At 36.8% G+C, this 19839-nt stretch overlaps 1 protein-coding gene across 2 annotated transcripts in view; it reads left to right on the forward strand.

Annotated features, from left to right (window-relative positions):
• PTAR1 (protein prenyltransferase alpha subunit repeat containing 1) overlaps positions 1 to 12438 on the forward strand; it is a 35318-nt gene extending 22880 nt beyond the window's left edge. Inside the window, exons 6-7 of one of the 2 annotated variants that reach the window (XM_021549790.3) lie at positions 2390 to 2706; positions 3259 to 12438. In XM_021549790.3, the coding sequence (XP_021405465.1) occupies positions 2390 to 2706; positions 3259 to 3604 (663 nt within the window). In that variant the 3' untranslated portion in view covers positions 3605 to 12438. Of the gene's footprint in view, positions 1 to 2389; positions 2707 to 3255 lie in introns of both variants that reach the window. The other variant, XM_021549789.3, reaches the window with a different exon arrangement.
• The last annotated feature ends 7401 nt before the right edge of the window (positions 12439 to 19839 follow it).

Genomic DNA, 19839 nt, shown 5'->3' on the forward strand with positions numbered 1-19839 from the left:
ACTTTGTGCATAATTAGTTAGAAAACTGGGGTAGGAGAGTAGGGGTATCGTCTTAAAATTCATACACACTGTGTTGCTTCAGTGAAATGATACAGATAGAAAAATAAGGTGTAGTTAAGCAAGGATTGACAAACTTTTTTTGTTTTCTTTAGATTGGAATACTTAATTTCATAATTAAAGGATGGAGATTGACTGATCAGATTCTACAGTAAAACAAACAAGCAAATAGTAGGGTAATTGTCATGAGGCAACACTTCTCTTGTGTGATGACCAGAAGACAACATGGACAGCATGTTTATGAGACACAAAGTAGTTTTTCTTGTAGCCATCCCCAGCAATGCCATAGCTTTTTCTTAGATGACAGGGTCTTCAAAAGTGCTAGTTTCTGTGAGTGCTATATTTATTTGGTTATCCTTAAAAGTTTGTTTCTCCAGTTCCTTTTCATTTCCTCGGTGCCCAGACCAGGGAGGAGGTTTCAGGTCAGTTTATTGGCTGGAAAAGCACTCTAAAACAAGCAAGCACATGGTCAAGGAGAGTGTAAGAGGGAATGCAGACCCAGAGATTGAGACAAAGGTCAGTGAGTGCTCATGTCATATTCTGGAGGAGGCTGCCAGTTCCATAGTAGTCAGCTCACTACCAGAGATAGACAAGAAGTTGTCAAGAAAGGGAAGGGAAGTATTTTCATATAGTTTCTTCTCTCTTCACACGACAGTGGCAAAGGGCTTGTTCTGATAGAGATGGAAATTGAGAAAACTGGCTTTGTAAGAAGAAACCTCTTAGCATTCAGACATTAGCTGGCTTTTTGTTTTACTTCCAGTTGTTAGAAGCATCTTCCACTGGTACTTTGAGGTTCCTAGGTACGAGGCTGTTTTTTGTAGATCTGAAGAAGTTTTAATGGCAATCTTCTGTGTTGCTTTTTTAAAAGAGGTGTTCTGGTTCAGGTAAGGAGTGATGCTGGGAATAATTTTGTTCCCTTTGTACAGGGAGTTAAAATGTGTAATTAAGATGTTCCCCTGTAAATTTGTAGGTTATAAATATTTCAGATTCTTCCAAGGTCACAGTTGAATATAAATGTGTGTAGTATCAATTACAGTTGAATAAAGGCTGATCTGATTTTTCTGAGCCTTATGTTGTTCTTAATATACTTAAAAATTTTGAAGTTCAAAAGTTCAAAATACTAAGCTTAATTCTATGAAGAAAGGAAAAGCTGATCTTATGGTTTAAAGTGCAGATTTGGACATGGAGTTTTAGCCCCCTTAAGAACCCTGTTTGTGGACTCTTATTTAATACTGCACTTCAGTTTGCTGATCTCTAAAAGGAAGGTGATGCTGGTATCTTTTGGCAAGATTTAGAAAAATATGATGACTATCTAGGGTAGAAGACACTGTTTTCATTGTATTTGCTCCAATTTATTTTAGAATGGATGCCCTCAAAAAAGCTGTATAGCTAGTCTTGTGTGTTTCCATGATTTTCTCTGGGGGAAGGTGTGGCTTTTGTGTTGCAGTATCTGAAAGAAAGACTTCTACCTATGAAAGTTGTTTGAATCACCTGGTCCTGCTAAGTGATGTACATAGTTTAGGAGAAGAGGTTAAAAGCAAGAGTATATCATAAGGTTATTAAGATTACTTCCAAAAGTCTTTAGAAGTAAGTGAAAAGGGTAGTTTTTATCTCTTTGGATAGTGTAAGCTCCAGAGGAGAAGCAGTATGAGGAAGGAGGTTAAGGCCTGTGAAAAAAACCAAACCAGTGGCTCTAACAGAGAAAGCAAAGCATAGTAAAAGCTTTTTCTGGGAGCCAAACATGCATTGCTCTCCAGAAATTAATTTTGAAAGTTTAAAAGCACTCAGAATTAAGAGACAATTCACAGGAGCCAGAAGTGTTAAAAACAGAGCTACAGTTGGTTATGGCTGCCATTTTCTCCTGGAAAATCAAGGTGCAAATTAAGTTTGGGTTTTTTTCCTTTTAAGCAACTGACTTACTTTCTGACACCCACAATCCACAGGGTAGAAAGTAAAATTCTTAAAGCTAATAGCAGTGTAGTTTGTGCCTCCTCTAAATAGTATTGATTGCTATCCATTTTGAAGTTCTTAAACCACTGCTTATTTCATATCAGAAGTGGTCTGGGGTTTTTTTCCCAGTCAGCATGTGGGTTGGTTTCTGAAAAACCCGCCTTGTCACAGTTTGGAAGAAATATTTATTTGTTTTCTGCAGGGATGCCAAGATGCTTTTCAGCATGTAGTAGAAAAGGCTCAGTAATAATTCTTCTTTCTGTGTATTCTTAAACCATTACTACAGTGAAATCCCCAAAGAAGAGGTTGCCTTAATACAAAAGCAGTAGTGGTAAGTTCCTCCTTTATACTGGTTGATAACTGTCCCTGCATTTTGTTTCAGGTTCTCCTTGATGAACTTTCATCCACTAAATATTGGGTATCCATGCATGTCTCGGACCATAGTGGATTTCATTACCGCCAGTTCTTACTCAGTTCCTTGATACGCAGAACAGTGACTGACAAAAACATACAGGTACAGAATCAAGTGGTAAATGAACAAAACCCTAGCCTTCAGAAGGACGAAGAGAGTGCAGGGACAGAAGCTGCATGTGCAGAGGAGCAAAGCGTGGATCTTCCCCACTATTTAGATGAAGAGATGGAACTCTGCAGTGAACTGATTGATAATTACCCAGGGCATGAAACTTTGTGGTGTCATAGGTAAGAGGACTTGGTCAAAAGAGTTTCCTTTTGATTTGTGGATGATACTTCACATGGTATTTCCAAGCAAATTGTTCTGGTTTTAGGAAGTACCACTCAATGAAAGATTTTTAAGGTGCTATGTATTAAGCCTTTGGAAAATATTCAAGAGCATAATCAGAGCTATTGTGTGGGAAATTTGATTTGGCTTAAATATCTTCAGTGTAAGGTCTGCTTGTCTCTATAATTTGTGCAAGAGACACAAGATGCTAGTAATAAGCCTCCTTATACTTTAAATATTGAAACAACAAAAAATGAACAAAATGTCGACAGAAGATTGGGTGCAGAAAATGTTTGCTTTACTAGCTGGGTGCAGGTTCCTGACTAGGTAGCAGGAGATTTGCCAAGGTGATATGGAGCACTTTCTAGTACTGTGCCCAGAGACAGCAGATTTTGTGTCTGTGAGGGAAATCTGGTGGGATGATAAATGGATTGAAACACTTCAGCAGCAACAGCAAGTTATTTTCAGTGCATGACTTTATTTTTTTTTTCTTTTCTTTTTTTTTGAAGAAGGTGTGTATTCTACCTTCAGCGGCACTTAAGCAACAAACTTCCTCTCATGAGTACAGCGGTATCATCTGTGGACAGCAGTGATGAAAGTCTGAGTAATTCCCACCACAGTCCTGCAACAAGTCACATGGCACAAGCTATGGATGTTGATGGTTTGAATGAATCCAGCAGCAAACAAGGTTATACCCAAGAAACAAAACGCCTGAAGCGTGCTCCTGTGCAGGACTCTCTTGGTCCAGAAATGGAATATCGGTTTGTTGATAAAGTATTATCAACTTGTAGGGATGTGGACCAAGCCAGGTTTGCTACTGCTTATAGAAAATGGCTAGTTACTTTTTTAGGTCAGTGAAGGAAATGTTGAAAGCTTTCAGGGTTCTTCTCTTAGTGCAATATTCACTTTTCAGACGCAAATGCATGTCTTGGTTGAAAGTGTTAGCTAACTCTGTGTTTCTCTCTCTTTTGATGGTCAGTCCTAAAGCTAAATTTCAGAGTAGACATCTGTCACTTTATTAAAGAACTGGCATACATTTTTATTAAGCAAATGATTTTGTTACTTAATCTCTCAAAGAAATCACTCTTACGAGCTTCCTACCATGTAATCATCTTTTTTTTTTAACTTCTGCATTGAGTTGGTCTCTGAATCATTTGACTATAAAAAAAAAAGAGGTAAAAGAAAAAAGTTTGAAATGCTTGTGAAACAGAGTTTCTGAAAAAATGGGAGAATCTATCAGTATCAGCTAAACTTGTTCCCAGTTTGTTCCTCCATGGCATCATGCTAATACCTTATTGGATCCAGACTATATTTGATGAGTGCTATTTTTTTTTTATAGCAGTCTTTGGTAGAGCACCATAATACAGTGTTTCTGAGGGCTTCAGTAACAGTTTTGGAACTGTGATACCTTTTACTGTTTTGGTTTTTGTTTGCTTATTAATTGTCATGTTAGCTTAATAGGAAGTTCTATAAGGTTGAAATCTTGATAAGCAAATACAGCAAAATGTGGCAGAAAAGAGTTCAACCACATGTTCGCCCACAGTCAGAGCTATATTTGGCTGTATTTGTGAATTGTTCTCTTAAAACAGGCTACTTTCATCTCTTGGTGTTTATTTGTTTATTTTATCTCAACAATGGAGATTTAATCACACTTGATACGCATTTCTGAATATCTTTTTTACACTACGGATTCTCACCCTGCCAAATCACACATTGTTAACTTGTACTTCATCAAGACCCTACAAGTCCAATATTGGATGGAGTAAAAAGTAGCTCTTCCAACTGATGATTGAGACTATACAGTTAATAAAAACAGTGACAGCAAGGAGGAAGCTAACCCTTCCCTTCTGGTTTTTTTTTTTTTTTTTAAGAGCTTCAGTCTTTGTTGGTGTGGATTTTTTTTTTTCCAATTTTATTCTTAAAGAAGAGCTCTACTCCAACCGTACATCTCTGTTTACATAACTGTAAATTTTAAGGGAATTTGAAATCAATTATGAATGGTGTATTTTGTCATTTCCTTAGAATTTGTCTGTAAAAGGGATTTTTTTACATTAGTAGAATTGTGCTGGTACACAGATCCAAGGAAAAGGTTCTACAGTAGAAGTCTATATAGTGACATCACCTCTTTTAAAAGCAAACTGTTTTCTGAGGGGGATTAGATTTTCAAGTTAGTGTCCTTGACATAATTTCTTTATTTATCTTCTGCCCCAAATACCTCTTGACCATAAGTTTAAAGATACTGTTTCTGTTGGGCAGAGAGAGAAACAATGAGGGAGGAAAAAACACAGGTAGCCTGCTCAAAAGGTATCACTTTGAATCAAAAAAGCACTCAAAATATGAAGTTCCTACACTTCTAAGTAGTTAGATTAATGGAGTTTACTCTTGCATTTCAAAATGAAAACAGACCACCTGCAAGTCTTTGAGAGTATGTTCATTATTCATTTCAGGCACAAAGTAGCTAAAAATGACATTTCTAAAAGCACACTGTTCTGTTTACAGTACATAGATAAGACTATTCTAGGCTTGAGCATCTCCATGTCAAAGCTTTGTTTCAGAGGGCACCTGCCTCTCCATAGGTATCTTATTGTATATGTAGGTATATGTCTTACATGGTCATTAGCTTTGAGGTGCTATGAGGTGCTGTGGTGTTTTGGCTGATGGTTTTAGTTGCAGAAGAACATAATTGTTGTCTAAAGGAGCTGTGAAATTGGCTTGAGAGTACGATTTTGTCATAAGATGTAGCCTCAGTGATCACTGACAAATGGGTGGGTTCAAGTACCAACAGGATTCTGAACTTAAAATCTTAACTTGAGCGAGAACTTTTACACATCCCAAGAGACCTGATGTTTAGTGGACACAGATGATGCATTAAAGTACATGTAGTAGCCTGGGTTGGCTTGATTAACAGTATCTCATTAATGACTCATATGAACCTGAAAAGTGTGAAGTCAAGGGGGCAGTGTACTAAAGGTCAGGTTCTTAGTCTTAAATTACTTAGTAATGTTATTTGTGTGTTCTGTTTACCTTGGCAAAATTTATCTGTTTATGAGAAAAATATTAGTGCTAGGAGCAATCTCAGAAGTGGGAGCATGATAGGAAACGTTTCTTGACCTGTGGAAGGGAAGAGATTCTCTCTTCTTGCGCTGGAAAGACCGAGGCTTTCAAAAGGAAATACTATTATTATTAGAATCTGACTTGAAACTTCTTCCACACTATAATCTGGAATCTTAGTTGGCATTCTCAGAGCTATACTGTGGAAGTTCTGTGTTTTTGAACTTGGCATCATTAACATTTAAGCAGGTGCCCTCATATACATGTGTAGAGTTGCTATTCAAGTCAGCACAAGTGATGCATTCTTGCAGGATGACAAGATTTTGTCCTATATAACTGAATAGAGTTGCATTGAATTTTAGTACTTGGAATATGTTCTGAGAACTCTGATTAGAGATGGTGCTGATATTCTTACTGGTTTTGTAAAACACTGATGGCTGTAGTGTAACTCATAAGTGTGGGTTTTTGAAGTCTGCACCTCATGGAAATATTCCCCCACACTTTTTTTTTTAAATCCTGCTAGAATAGTTACATTTAGAAATGTTTGCAGACCTGAAAACAAAACAGTGAAATTGAAACAAGTAATTTATTTCTGTTTGAAGGAAATGCAAACAGTAAGTTGTTAAATTTGAGCTTTAAGTTTTTAGCAGTAACTATATAAATTATATTAAAAAGGAAAATAATATCTAAATTGCTTTGAAGTGTCAATGTCCTGAAGCCTCATGCATGAATTGATTGAAGAGGTACTTCTAATATACTGTATTAAGTTCAAAACCGATGTGAAGTTCTGAAACTATGATCTTTGCAGCATACCTGTCTAACCACTTGGTGTTACTGCAGGGTACCATTTGGGCACTGCTTGAAAGAAAAAGTGGCTTTAGGCCACTGGTAGCTAACGTCCTGAGCGCAGCTACTTTACATAAGGCATTTCAGCTGTTTTGTGTTTCAGAGATCAAAGACTAATAAATTAGTCAGTGAACATTCCTGCAGAGAAAATGTGCAGCAGAAGCTGCAGAATTCAAGGTTCTCACTCTCTGAAGTTTCTTCAATTATAAAATCAAATTGTACATCTTTAAACATCTTAATGTAAAATTCAGCTTCTTTCCTAATTTTGTAGTATGTATCATTTGAATTTATTCATTTTGTTGACTGGATTAGTCTTTGTAGAAATTTGTACTAGAAACAAAGGGTTTTGAGGAACAAATGTAATTTAAAACTACAGAATTTGGTATAGAAGGAACCACATTTTAAAGTGGTAAATTCTCAGCTGCTAAATACAGTTACTGTTATTTCACTGACATTGTTTGTCTTGTGTGTTACAGCTATTGGAGAAACATGAAGCATTAAAGACAGCTACAATAACTTGTATGAAGTCATTGGAATGCATTGTTATAGCTGCTTTGATTAATATTCTTAATGTACTCATGTCTGCATATTTGTGTTTTATTGACTGCTTACATATTCTTTATACAACAAAATCCATGTGTCATTTAAATAGGGGATAAAGTAGCTTGTCAGTTTATACTATTTGATGAATTACCTTGTATGTAATTTGCTTTAAAACAAATAAGCAAAGTGATAATATAGTGAGAAAGCTTAGCTTTTTGTCTTATAATGAAAGTTTCTGGCATTTCCAGTTTTATTCTAGTGCTGCTTAGTTAGAATGTGTAGCTAGACTTTATGGATGGGAGTGATTTTTTTTTTCCTAAGTAGATAGTTAATGAATTTTTTAAACAGTACTGTGTAATATTGATGAACAGAAAGAAAGGGTTTTGGAAAGGTTTGTCTGCATAACCAGACTCGAAAAGCATACTTTTTTCAAGGACACATAATACACTGAGCAAAATGTGAGTACCAGAGGATAATTTAAATTGTGAGTTTTTAGAGATTTGATTATTAAATTTTTGGAGAAGTTGTTTACTTAGTTTTGTTTTGTCTTTTGTAAGGGAAGAATGCTTTTTGGGTTTTTTTTTGTGTTTTTGTTTTTGTTTTTGTTTTTTTTTTTTTAAATCCAGTAAGAGGTGAACCATTGCACTTAGAAAATGGGGAGAAAAGCCCACAACTGCTGAATTGTATCTCGTAGAGCAATTTTGGAAAAAACAACAAACTGACACTGAAACATAGATGTCACTTCAAAATGCATCTTTGCACTCATTGGGTGATGAGAGATATGTGTAACTATATCTTACTATTTTATCAGTGTCAGGTACAATGAATAGGGTGTAACTCAATTCTCAAATGTACTTAATGTTCAAGTTAGTTTCTAAGGAAATTCAGTGTCCCTGTCTATGATAATTTTCCCTGTGTACTCAGAGGTATCTTCCTTCTCTGCCCCTTCTCTCTTCTTCCAACCAGCTAAGAAGAATGTAGCAAAGCATTGGTGAGGTGGCCTAATTTTGTGTTTGAATAACTCTCACTACCTCCCAAAAAGTACTTTGATGGCCATAAGTGGAATTCATCAGGCTCAGTTATTTCAGAACCTCATGCTAAGCCTAGATCCTCTTTCAGATGTGAAAAGCGAGGGCTTTATCAACTAATCTATCAAGTTTTCTAGGGAGAATTTGAAGGAGAATGGGAAAAAAAATTGTAGTTAGAAAAACTAGAACTAGCATACATTTTCATTTGTCTTTTCCTCTGAAGAAATAACTCTGTTGCTAAATAATGGAGGAAATATGCTTCCAGGGAATTCCATATATTACACTTTTGAACTGCAGACCTGATACTTCCTAGTGGCTTTTACTTAGTATATAATGTTCCTTCTCAGGGCATAGTCTATTATAGTGAATTAGGGTGCATTTTTAAAGTTTATACTTATTGATTAAAAAGGAAAAAAAGATAATAATGTAACTGGCTTTTGATTACTTTTTTTTTGTCTAGCATAGTATTTTATAATCTACCCACATGTGAACATTGTAGCCAGCAATGTACAGTAGACCTCACTATCTCATCTGCTTCATACTGTTATTCTGTTGAATTGCTGTTGCAGTCTTGCAGGAAGCTCCTGACAGTTGTTGGTTTTATTCTCTGAGTTTCCTCGTAGTATTCAGTAAAGTAGTTAGCATTGCAAATTATGTTGTAATGATGGGGAAGGTTTTTACAGCATCTGCGTTGATGCACTGTAAGTCTGAGATTCAATAGTTAAAAACCTTTTGTTAGGATTCTGAATGCTAAATTTTTTTTGATGGCTGTCAAATGCTTATACGCAACAGAGTTATTCTGGAAAACAGAACTCTTAACTGAAGTCTGGTTTGTTAAATGTCTTTTTCTGCGCCATCTGGAACCTGCTGTACATCCTACTGTATAGACAGAGGTGGGGAGAGTCCACAATGAGGTGCATATTTTCTTGACTAGACATTTTCTGAATGGAATATAATTATGGTTAAACAAAGAGCTTTTCTTGGATGAGATACACCTGTCTGTTCATTGTGAATAAAGTTATGAAATTGGTACATCATTAATATGGTAAGATTTGCTGAAAGGCTGCATGTAATGAGTAGATAAAAGGAATGTGTTTTTATTTAATCTGCTGTTAAAAAAAAATCACATGAATGATACAAGGTACTAGAATTTGTTTTTAGAAAGCAAAATGTACCTACTGTGTTCATTCCCTTTTGTACAAGTTTTTCTTTTTTGAAGTAGCTACATTTAAAACTGAAAGGTGTACTTGGGAACACACTTAACTTCATATAATTTCATTATTTTCATATAATCAAAATAATAGATGTCTTAAATGATTTGAAGTAGCATTAAGATCCAAGGTAGTGACAGCACTACAGTGTTCAAGTGAGCCAATAATCTCTAATTTTGTAACATCACTGTGTTCATTAAAGTATTATTCTATGTAGGGAAATGTTTATTTTATCAAGATTTGTGCAAAAATGTTTAATTCTCATAGCTTTCTTATTAGGGGGATATACAACTAGTTTTGAACATAATATTTTTCAATATTTTTTCTATGAAAATTTCTCAGATGCACAGTTGTGACCATTGTAAATTTTATGTAGATTTTCAAGATGAATTAGATAATTCATAGATTTTTGTAGCACAAAGACTAAAAATATGACAGGACAGTAAGACTCTAAAAAGTAATCTGCTAAATGACCAGTGTTCTACAGGATAGTGAATGTAAAGCATTAAGTTTGTTTTTCACTGGTCTTACTTTGTCATAGGATTCATTCCTGTCAGATGGGGATTATTGTCTTCTTTTTTTTTTTTTTTTTTTTTTTTTTTAGTAATCAGTAGAGAATTTATCTGTGAATAAATTATCTATATTTATTTTCCCACAATAAGTCTGCATATATGTGTGAGTGGATGGATGGTGGAACTGTAATTATGTCCTGTGAACTCTGCAAAAATCATCCACATTTGGCTATCTCCTGACACACTCTGTATGGATGACCTGTCTGGAGTCTGAGTCTAGCAGGGTCAGTGCCAGGTTGTCTGCTAAAAGCAGCGACATCTGTTGCTTCTCCTCTCTGTCTTAATCTGCCTGATTGTCATTATACTTAGGCAAATGCCTGCACACACCAACCAAATCATTAGTGGTGGTGTTTACACCAAGTGCTTGTAGAGAGTATTTGAGACTGAAAGAGTTTGTAAGGTCTTGCAAGCTGGGAAAATTTGGGGGTGCTCAGTCAATACCCAGGGAATACTTTTCACAAGTCCTCTGGAAAAGAAATGGACAGCCATGTTTTGGATGAGTGCTTTAGCATCACAGGAGACTGAGAAAAGTATAACTAGTGACTTAAATTGGTGTTTAGAAACAAACAACAAGTAGTCTTTTTGGTACTCTATTTTCAGTATTTTTCTCACGTTCTTTTTGTAAAAATAAATCATATAAAATATTCTCAGAATTACTCTTAATTTTGAGTATCTTCTGATTTTGAATTATTGGATCTGAGAGCTTTCCATATAGGAAGCAATTTTACTGAAAATGCTAGCACCTTTCCTGTTTCCTCTTAGACAATGTGATTCATTACAAGTATTAGAAAAATGAGCATCTGAAATCACAGGGTGTCACTGAAAGTTTGTTTATTATCCTAAATGCAAAGATTAAAAAAGCTTCTCTCATGTACTTTGTTTTCTTTTTTTCATTTTCTCTTACTAGCTGCTAGGTAGAAAGAATATGTAAGGAAGACCACCGTCAATATGAGCAATCTTGACTTACTTAATTTGGGTGTTCATTAGTTCAGTCAGGAGCAAGTAATAAACCCACTAGGGTCCTTGTATAGAAGTAATTTGCAGGATCTGGTTATTTGTTTGTGATCTGAATGCTTTACATCTATTGAAATGAGTTTCAAAATCCCCACCAACTTCATTGAGATCAGGCCATGCTGTGGAGAGAGTTATCAGCTTCCACCTGATAGCCATGAGACATTTAGTGTGATAAATTGTAAGGGACTTGTTTGTCTTTCACAAATGGTTGTGTTTATGGCTTCAGTTTAAAAAAAAAACCAAAAAAACAAAAAACAGTTAGTATACGGTATAGTCCTTAGCACTGTGGAAAAGGAGACATTAAGGTTATGGAATGTTAGAGGTTTAAAAGGGCAGCTAGAGAAAAACTAAGGGTACTACAGGGTATCAGTAGCTAAGGAAGCTTCCTTTTTCCCTGTTTTCCCCTCCCTCTATTCTCTCCTCTTCTCTCTTCCTCTTTCCTCCACCTTCTGCCCCAGCTCAAAACTCCCCATTCTCTCCCCTGCTTTCATAATTTTTCAACTTTTCTAGTGGCAGTTTCATACAATATGCCTGTATGCAAACCTGGATAACACTACTTTTGGAAGTATTGCATATCAATAGCAAATAGATACCAATGCTCGAGGTTTGTGCAGGATATTTAGGGATGACTGATGAGGTTTTAAGTGCTGTGTGGTAACTGATGCAATATTGAACAGGAATGTCTTAATAAAAAGTCTGAGTGTTGCTGTTCTCCAGGTGTGTTTGTCTGCATTTATGGTCAACAATAAACTGTACATCTATCATTGTTCCATCTCCACAAATGCTTATCACTACCTAACGGCTAATCTACTTTGTAAAATGCATCTATATATGTTGATTTGAGAGGTTCTGCAATTATTTGTTGTCATCTAGTACTAGATGACTTCGACCATGCCTTTAGTCCTTCTTCATTGAAACCTGGCCAAGTATAGATTTTCATGGCTATACATCTGGTTTTGCTGTGAAGGGTATTTGAAATTCCACCATATAAAGCATGCATTTTCCTGATGTCTATTTAGAAACACAGAAGGGCATCGTGGCACTGTTTTCCAGTTGTGCACACTGAGTTTTACCTTGTTTATCTCAAATATTTTGTATTGCATGTTAATTAAATTTTTGCATATCCTAGTAGTACATAATGACCTACAAAATAAAAAAGAGCACCCTTACAGTTCTAACTATCCTATGCAGATGTCTTCCAAAATTTACAGGTATAATTTTTGTGGTGGTGGTTGGTAAACAGATTTTTTTCACTTATTTATCAGCAGACTTGTTTTTATATGTATTAGTGACAAAATGGACTAAGCACTGCTGTAAGTTATTGTATTTCTGTAGAAAATGGAAAATAGTGTAATATTGTTTTTGTTAAATGTTGGCAGTTTATAAATAAACTTTTCATCTGCTAAAAATACTTTGTTTTCTGACAACACTGAACTCCATTTTCATTCACTGTGCAACAGAGAAAATTACTGGTAATGTCTTGGGTGATACTCTACTTTTGACAGGAGCTTCATCTTCTCTTGTGAATTAGGTGAGGATAAGAAGACTTCTTTTTGCTTATTTTAAACACTGACACTTAGGCCTTTTTCAGAAGCTTTCCTATGTCTTTGTTCAAGCTTAATTTCTAAAAGGATAGAGATGAACAGGAGTTAGTTCTTTACAAGGTACTTATTTTCTGGCGACAAGACAGCTGGCTATACTGTTTAGAATTGCAGAACTTGGACAGCTGGTTGCTGCTTATTCTTCTTTAACTTTTAAAATTTCAGTGTGCTGTTCTATAATGTGCTTGCTTTTTTTAATATCTGGAAGCAACCAAAAGAGCTTGTGCCAGTCTTTCTAGGTTATATAAATTCTTATGCTGTTACAATTGAAGGGAAAGCATTTCACAGATATTTAAAAGCAGGTAATTGATCTCTTGTGTTAATAAAATACACCTCCTTTGATTCATATTAAAGGTAGATGTAATATAGAAGTACTACTATACATGGTATTTTGATTCCAGTTGACTGCCTTTAGAACATAAATTGTGTTCTATAAATTTTATAAGACTACCTGAAGAACAACCCTCCCTAATCTGACCCCAATCTGAACTGGATGAAAAGATACTTGAGATATGCCATTATTTTTATAAACTTTATAATTATTCACATACAAATACATTAATAGCTGGATCCATAGTGTTGATCTGCAGTTAAACTATTCAAATAGTATTCTACTTTGTGTATAGTTCTATGATTTCATTTATGAAAAGTTGTTAGTTTTTTAGCAAAATAGATGTTTAGATCTTTTTCATAGACTTGAGTGAATGCTGCAGTAAATTTGCTTCTAGTCCTTGTATTTCAAGGCAATCAGTAGTTCTATAAGGAGCTTTCATTCTGGCTGTAATCCAAATAATTCCAAGGTTCATTTTAATAATGTATTTAGTTACTAAATATCAATATAAAATAACATTGAACTATCAGAGCATGTAGTTGGGATTGGGTTTTTATTAAGCAGTGACACTGGGATATTTCAATGTAATGGCATATGAAAAGAATTTAAAATTCGAGGGTTTTGTATTCCATGTATATTGTAAAGTGTGACTGGAATCATAGGTCCAATATTTCTCAAATTTACTTAAGGGTTCCTAGGATTGTCTTGTCATTTTGTTCAGATATGCAGGGAAAGAGGTTAAAAATATGTCTGCATGGTCATTCTCTTCTGCTTGCACGTTGTAATAATTATTTGTTCTCTGACACAGGACTTCAAGCCTTCTATTGTTTTCTAGTTCCAGTAAGTCTAGATCTTCCAGAGCTACTAATCCCCCTTTAGGACTACTCCTTTAGAACTTCTTTGCTGGACACCAGAAGCTGGTATCTGCTTTTCCAGAAATGTGAAGTATCTGGCTGTTAACTCGGTAGTCTTCTTGGGCTTCTACATCTCTGAAGTCAAACCATGGATTCACCACTTCCTCTGTAACCAAACATTTGAAGCACTTGGAGAACTACTTTTGTTCAGTGTCTAGTAAAGAGATAAAAAAAGAAAAGTGGAAGTGTTATGTCAAGTATCAGTAGAGAGTGCATAAATTTGTGTGGCACAGTATGGAAAAAAGCACAATAGAAACAGTTCTTTTTGGTTTTGTCTGAGTTTTGCTATTACATCGATGAGCTATGTCTGAGAAGATGGGAAAGCAGTTCCTGGGGGAAGATGACAGCATTTGGAGGGTGTTGTGATTAGACACTGGCCCAAGGCCAGGCACCCATGAGAGTGTCTTGCCACTTTTCTCTGCTACAGCTGGGCAGTGGAGAGGCTGCAGGCGTCGATCCCCATGAGCTGTGGGTGGATCTCTGCATCCCCCATGGATCCCTAGGAGTTGCAGGGGCACAGCTGCTTCACCATGGTCTCACCACAGCCTGCAGAGGAATCTCAGCTCTGGAGCATCTGCTGCCCCTCCTACACTAACCTTGGTGTCTCCATGTTGTTTCCCTCACATGTTCTCACTCCTCCTCTTCTCTGACTAGAAGTAAAACTTTGTGCACTGTCTCGGTTTGACAAGACAGGAGTCTGTGAAGGAGGGCAAAAGCCTCCTGTGCAATGGAGAAGGTAAACCCCCTCCCTCTGAATTACCAGGATTTTTAAATTAAAAGGCTCTCAGGCCAAGATATGGGAATGGGAGTAACAATTCTTTACTAGGAGAAACTAAATAACAATTTAAACAGGCAAATGCAATTGGTACAAACAAAACTAGTGATAAAGTCCACAACCTGACACCCTGAGGAGTCGGGGTGTTGGTAGCAGTCCAGTTGAAATGACAGCTGCTCCTCTTGCAGTGGCTGATGAATTGCAGCTGAAGTGGTGATCTTTAGAAGGGTATAGTTTTCTCTGAAGATCTGGTGGCAGTTGGGCCAGTCTTCCTCTGGGAATCCAGCAGAGAAAAAAAAAAGAGCTGTCTCTCTGGGAATCCAGCGAAGGGGCCACTTCTCTGGGAATCCTGCCGAAGGAGCTGCTTCTCTGGGAATCCCGCAAAAAGAGAGCTACTCTGTCTCCCAAAAGGTACCACTTTATACAATAAAAGAGTGCTTGGCTTCCCCCTCTGGGTGGAGGATCTCACAATGGGATGGTGTTGTGTTACCAGCACTGCATTGAGTCAGTCAATGGCCCATTAACAAACCATTACCTCTTTGGAGCAAACCATCGCTGTTGGAAGAGATAACAAACCTGCCCAACCTCCAACAGATGGCAAATAGAATACAAGCTTATCTTACAAACCAGGACATGCACTTGGTTTGATTTTCTTCTTAAATATGTCATCACAGAGGCATTACCAGTCTCTCTCATTGGCCCAGTTTTGCCCAGCAGTATGTCCATTGTCAGAGCCATCTGGGATTGGCACTGATGGACATGGTGGAACTTCCAGCTGCTTTTCATGGGAGCCATCTTTGTGTGCCTTCCACTATCAAAAACCAGGTCATGCAAAACCAATACAAAGGACAAGTGTTTTTCAGATTCTGAAGTGGAGTGTTCACAAGGGAAGTGAGAAATTTTTTATTTAATATGAGGCAGGTTGGTTTTTTTTTGATCTTGAATATATTCTCAACCCTGGCATACCCTCTAGGGTTTTTTGGTTTTGGTGTTTTTTGTTTCTTTTTTTTTTTTTTTTTGGTGGTTTTGTTTTGTTTTGGTTTTTTTTTGTTTTGTTTTTTTTTTTTGGTTTTTTTTTTGTTTTCTGGGGGCTTTTTTTTATGCTGAAGTGCCCCTTGCTATTGTCCTATAGCTCAAAAGACGAGGATAAGAAGGATATTTTAGCTGTGGAATTTTGAAGTTTTAATGGTCTTGCTTTCTTTCACCATATAAGTTCTTTTGTTTAAACAGAAGTATTAATCTGCCTCACACCTCTGTCTGATTGCGGAAAGTGATAGAGTGACATAATGGAAGTTGCACTTAGTGATTACTTTAGTAATGGCAATGATTACCAAGTGGAGTCAAACAGAAGATAGGAAGAGAAAAATTAGTCTTGGCATTATCATTATCCACTCTAAAACTAAAAACCTACATCTTTTAATACATGCAGGCATGAAGCAAAGGAAAACTAAATGATATCTGAGTTCTTCAGTGTTAGCATGTCTGGGTATACATCTTTAGCTGTATGGGTCTTGACTGCTTTAAGCCAGTGAGATTTCTCAACAGTTCAAACAAGCTGGTGAAGCCATGAAAATTTAGTAGCCACCGATAATCTGTTGATCTTAATTTCTTTCCTCACTGGGGTGTCTTTGCTACTGAAGGACAATATGGCTTTCTCTTAGGAAACAAGGAAGAAAGATCTCTCTGTGCATAATTGCTGTCTTTACAAGGTGCTGTCTGGCTGAGTTTTATGAGTAACTGGTCCCTTTTGTACCCCTTGCTGTCTACCACTGTCCACTACTTCCCCATCCCCACTCCTGCTAATCCTTCACGTGTCTGCACAGGTACACCAATTGCCTTGGACACCCCAGACCGTTAGGTTTGCATCCTCATCAGTTGCAACATTTCCAGTTTACCTGTGGTTTTTTAATAACCTGTCATTTAGGTTTTTTCCTTGTCTTTGCCTCTGTTAGTTCATCTGTTGGGTTTGTGTCTCTCTTTGCTGGGTTTGTTGCTCCCCCTTTACTTGTTATGCCCTTTGGTATTGAAAGGTCCTTGATCAGATACCTATAAGTGAGCAGAGACTCTGTGCCTATACATAGCCTTGCACAAACAGGTTTGTTTCCAAGAAGACTGAAAACCTTGCTTCAGTGTAGTTTTTTTTTGTTTGTGTTTTTTTTGGGTGTTTGTTTGTTTGTTTTAATCCCATGACAGCTAGCTTTACTCTTTATTTTCTGAAGCCTTTTCACTTTGACTGGAAAAGTAAAAGCTTTCAAAAAGTCCTCAAATGAATAATGTTATTAGGGCCTACAGTCCCGTGAAACACAGACTGTTCAGTTGGGTAGTGCTTGAATTGAATTAATACAGAAATTAAAATTCACTTTCCATCTGTTCATGAGATTTGAGCAGTAGTTGCAGTTTTCCCTGTAAGATAGTGCAACAAAAACAAAGGGAAAACTGCAAGTACTACTTGAACTGAGTAATTAGAGGAAAGGGTGGCAGAGCTGAGAAGCAGTTTCTAAGTGACTGTAATGAGGATGGAGAGGGAACAACATGAAATCCCCTTCTGTCTAGAAGGACTTTGGGTTGTTTTGGTCAGCAGTTGGTCTTCAACTGATGAAGAGAACATACTTGCATTAATTAAGTGTATCCACTAGATTAAAAATAGGGATGCAGACTTAAATGCTTATTGATACACAGCAAGTCAAAGCTGGCTGCACTGAGTCATAATTAGGAGTATGAAAATGAACTGGGAAAGTGTCAGTTCTTTACTATCCCTGCTAGCAGAACTAACCACTGCAAACTTACCATCTTACGGGTTAAACTGCCAGATTGCACAGGAACAGAAAGTAGCACTGGTACAACCTGTTGATGAGTCTGGACATTGAGGGGAGAGAAGGCAAGATGCCTGTCTCCATTTCTCTCTGATTAGGCGTTTCCATAAGAGAAGCAGAAATATAAAATTTATCTTTCTTTACATTTGGAGGGCAAATTAGGGGATGAGACACCTACTGAATGTATACAGAAGGAAATATGGGCTCACCACCCCAAAGGAAAGTAACACAGAGCATGAGACACCTGCTTTATCACTGTGCAGAATGGGCAGACGGACCTGCTTGTCTAGAAACCTCAAGGCTGATATCCTTTGTGAAGGATAAAAGCTACTTTATGGCTTCTGTGAGTCTGGCTATGTCAGTGAAATTGAGACTTCCTATGTCTAGTAGATACATATAGTAACTAGTTTTCAAGATATTATCATATTTCTTTTTATCTCCATTTTTTATTTTCTGAATCAGTGAATATAAAATATAATCAAAGATAAGACAGAAGTAGCATTTACAGAATAAAGTGTTTGATTTCTTCCAATACTACCTTAAAGACTACACCTCTCTAAGTGATAAAGAAGAGCATCCTCCTTGTGCACGTGGAGATTGCAGGAGTGCTTGGAAGTTATATTAAGGTATCATTCCCTGGCATGGAAAATCACTGCCTGTGGAACCTAAGTGTTTCTTATGCTGCTAAGGAGTTACAGACAGATTGGATGAAGGCACAGTGAAATTTTATATGGGAAGTCAGAATAGTTGACAAAATTGGATTTTTATGCTTGAAAACCATAGACGTGATTCCATGCTGTTCACTTAGATATTTCAGACCAAGCAGCAAGTAAAGAAGATAAGATGGTTGAGTCTGGAAGATACTATTCATAAAACTGGCTTTCTTTAGTTTATTGATCCAGTACCAGAATTTGAAAACATTTTGATTTCTGAAACCCGCCTATTTCAGTACCACCAAGCACCCCAGTAACAGCCTACTCCCTTCTAGCAACAGGTAATGCTCAGACCAGTACAATTAGTGATTAATGCATTTTGAGATGTGAAAGCTGTAATCCTAAGATTTCAGATAGTAGAAAGCATTCATTTCCAGCCCTTATGGGTCTTGAGCTATCTGACCTTAAAAATGTCAAGCTTGCACTTTTCTTTAAGTCTGTGAGAGCTGTTTTGCTTTTGGCCCAAGCCTGAAAATAGTATCACACAAAGCTAAGATCATTGCAATGTCTAGTTCCTGAAAACACATAGAAGCTGACTGGATTACTAAACTAATGTAGGAAAAATGTGTCTGAGCTGCCTGGGCCAAAGCTTTTATCTAGGCTAATGGATATATAAACAGCAACACCCACCCCTTCCTCCTCCCTACCCTCCCTATGACCCCCCCCCCCCCCCCGCCCCCATACAATGAAAAAATGGGTTCAGTGTAAATAGTGCTTTTTACCTAGCAAGATTCTCTGAATATGCTAGTATCTGGCTGCTATGTATTTGTCACTGATTACCACAGCTTCTTACAAAGCTGTCACCTTCAGAAGGTTATAATTTAATATCCAGCAGACATTGTTGATTCATCTGCAGTGCTACTTGATTTTATAAATGTTACAGATTAGTCTTGGTGATTTTCCTACTGGTTTTTCAGTTGGTTTTAATTTTCTAGATTGAAATTTCACTAAATAATCATGATAATGAAAACAAGAGCCTGAAGGTCAATGCTAGTGCAGCATTAACAATACTAATACTGTTGCATTCTAACAGTGTCTGTCTCTTCGGGTTCACAGACAACTTGTGTGCTAGAAGAACTGTCATCATGGGCTGTGAAGCACAAGCGTTAATTGGAGCTTTGTGAGAAAAATGCGTTTAGGACATGAAACTTCTCTAGGATATAATTTAGCAGTCATTGAGACTGCTATTGTTAATATTTTTAAACTATAGCAATATAACAGTAAAACGCAGGTCGGAGGGGACCCCTAGAGGTCACCTGAGCAAACGTCTCTCTTAGAGAAGGACAAGTTTAGATCCCATTCGGGACCAACTTCATTACTTTGAGAGGAAGAACAGGGGGAAGGAGCTTGATTGCAAGTTAAGTGTTTTGTCTAACGAAACTCTCCAAGAATGGATAGTTTTGGAAATCATGCATATTCTATACACCTTAAGTCGTGGTAGCCCGGAGTTATTCCAGAGCCATATATGAAGGACATAGCAAAGAAGGGAACAGACATGGCCTCCAGGCTTATTTGTTTTTGCTACAAATGTTAGATTCCTCCAGAACAGGATAGAAAAACAGTGATGAATAGAAACTATTCATAGAAGGGAAAGAAATAAAGTGTTACAATGTATTAAAAACAAAGGAAGGGATTTTGATAGCAGTTGTCTAAATAATAAATTTGTTTAATTCACTTTTTA

Source organism: Lonchura striata, chromosome Z (assembly GCF_046129695.1).
Source record: "Lonchura striata isolate bLonStr1 chromosome Z, bLonStr1.mat, whole genome shotgun sequence".
In the NCBI taxonomy this organism is placed as follows: domain Eukaryota; kingdom Metazoa; phylum Chordata; class Aves; order Passeriformes; family Estrildidae; genus Lonchura; species Lonchura striata.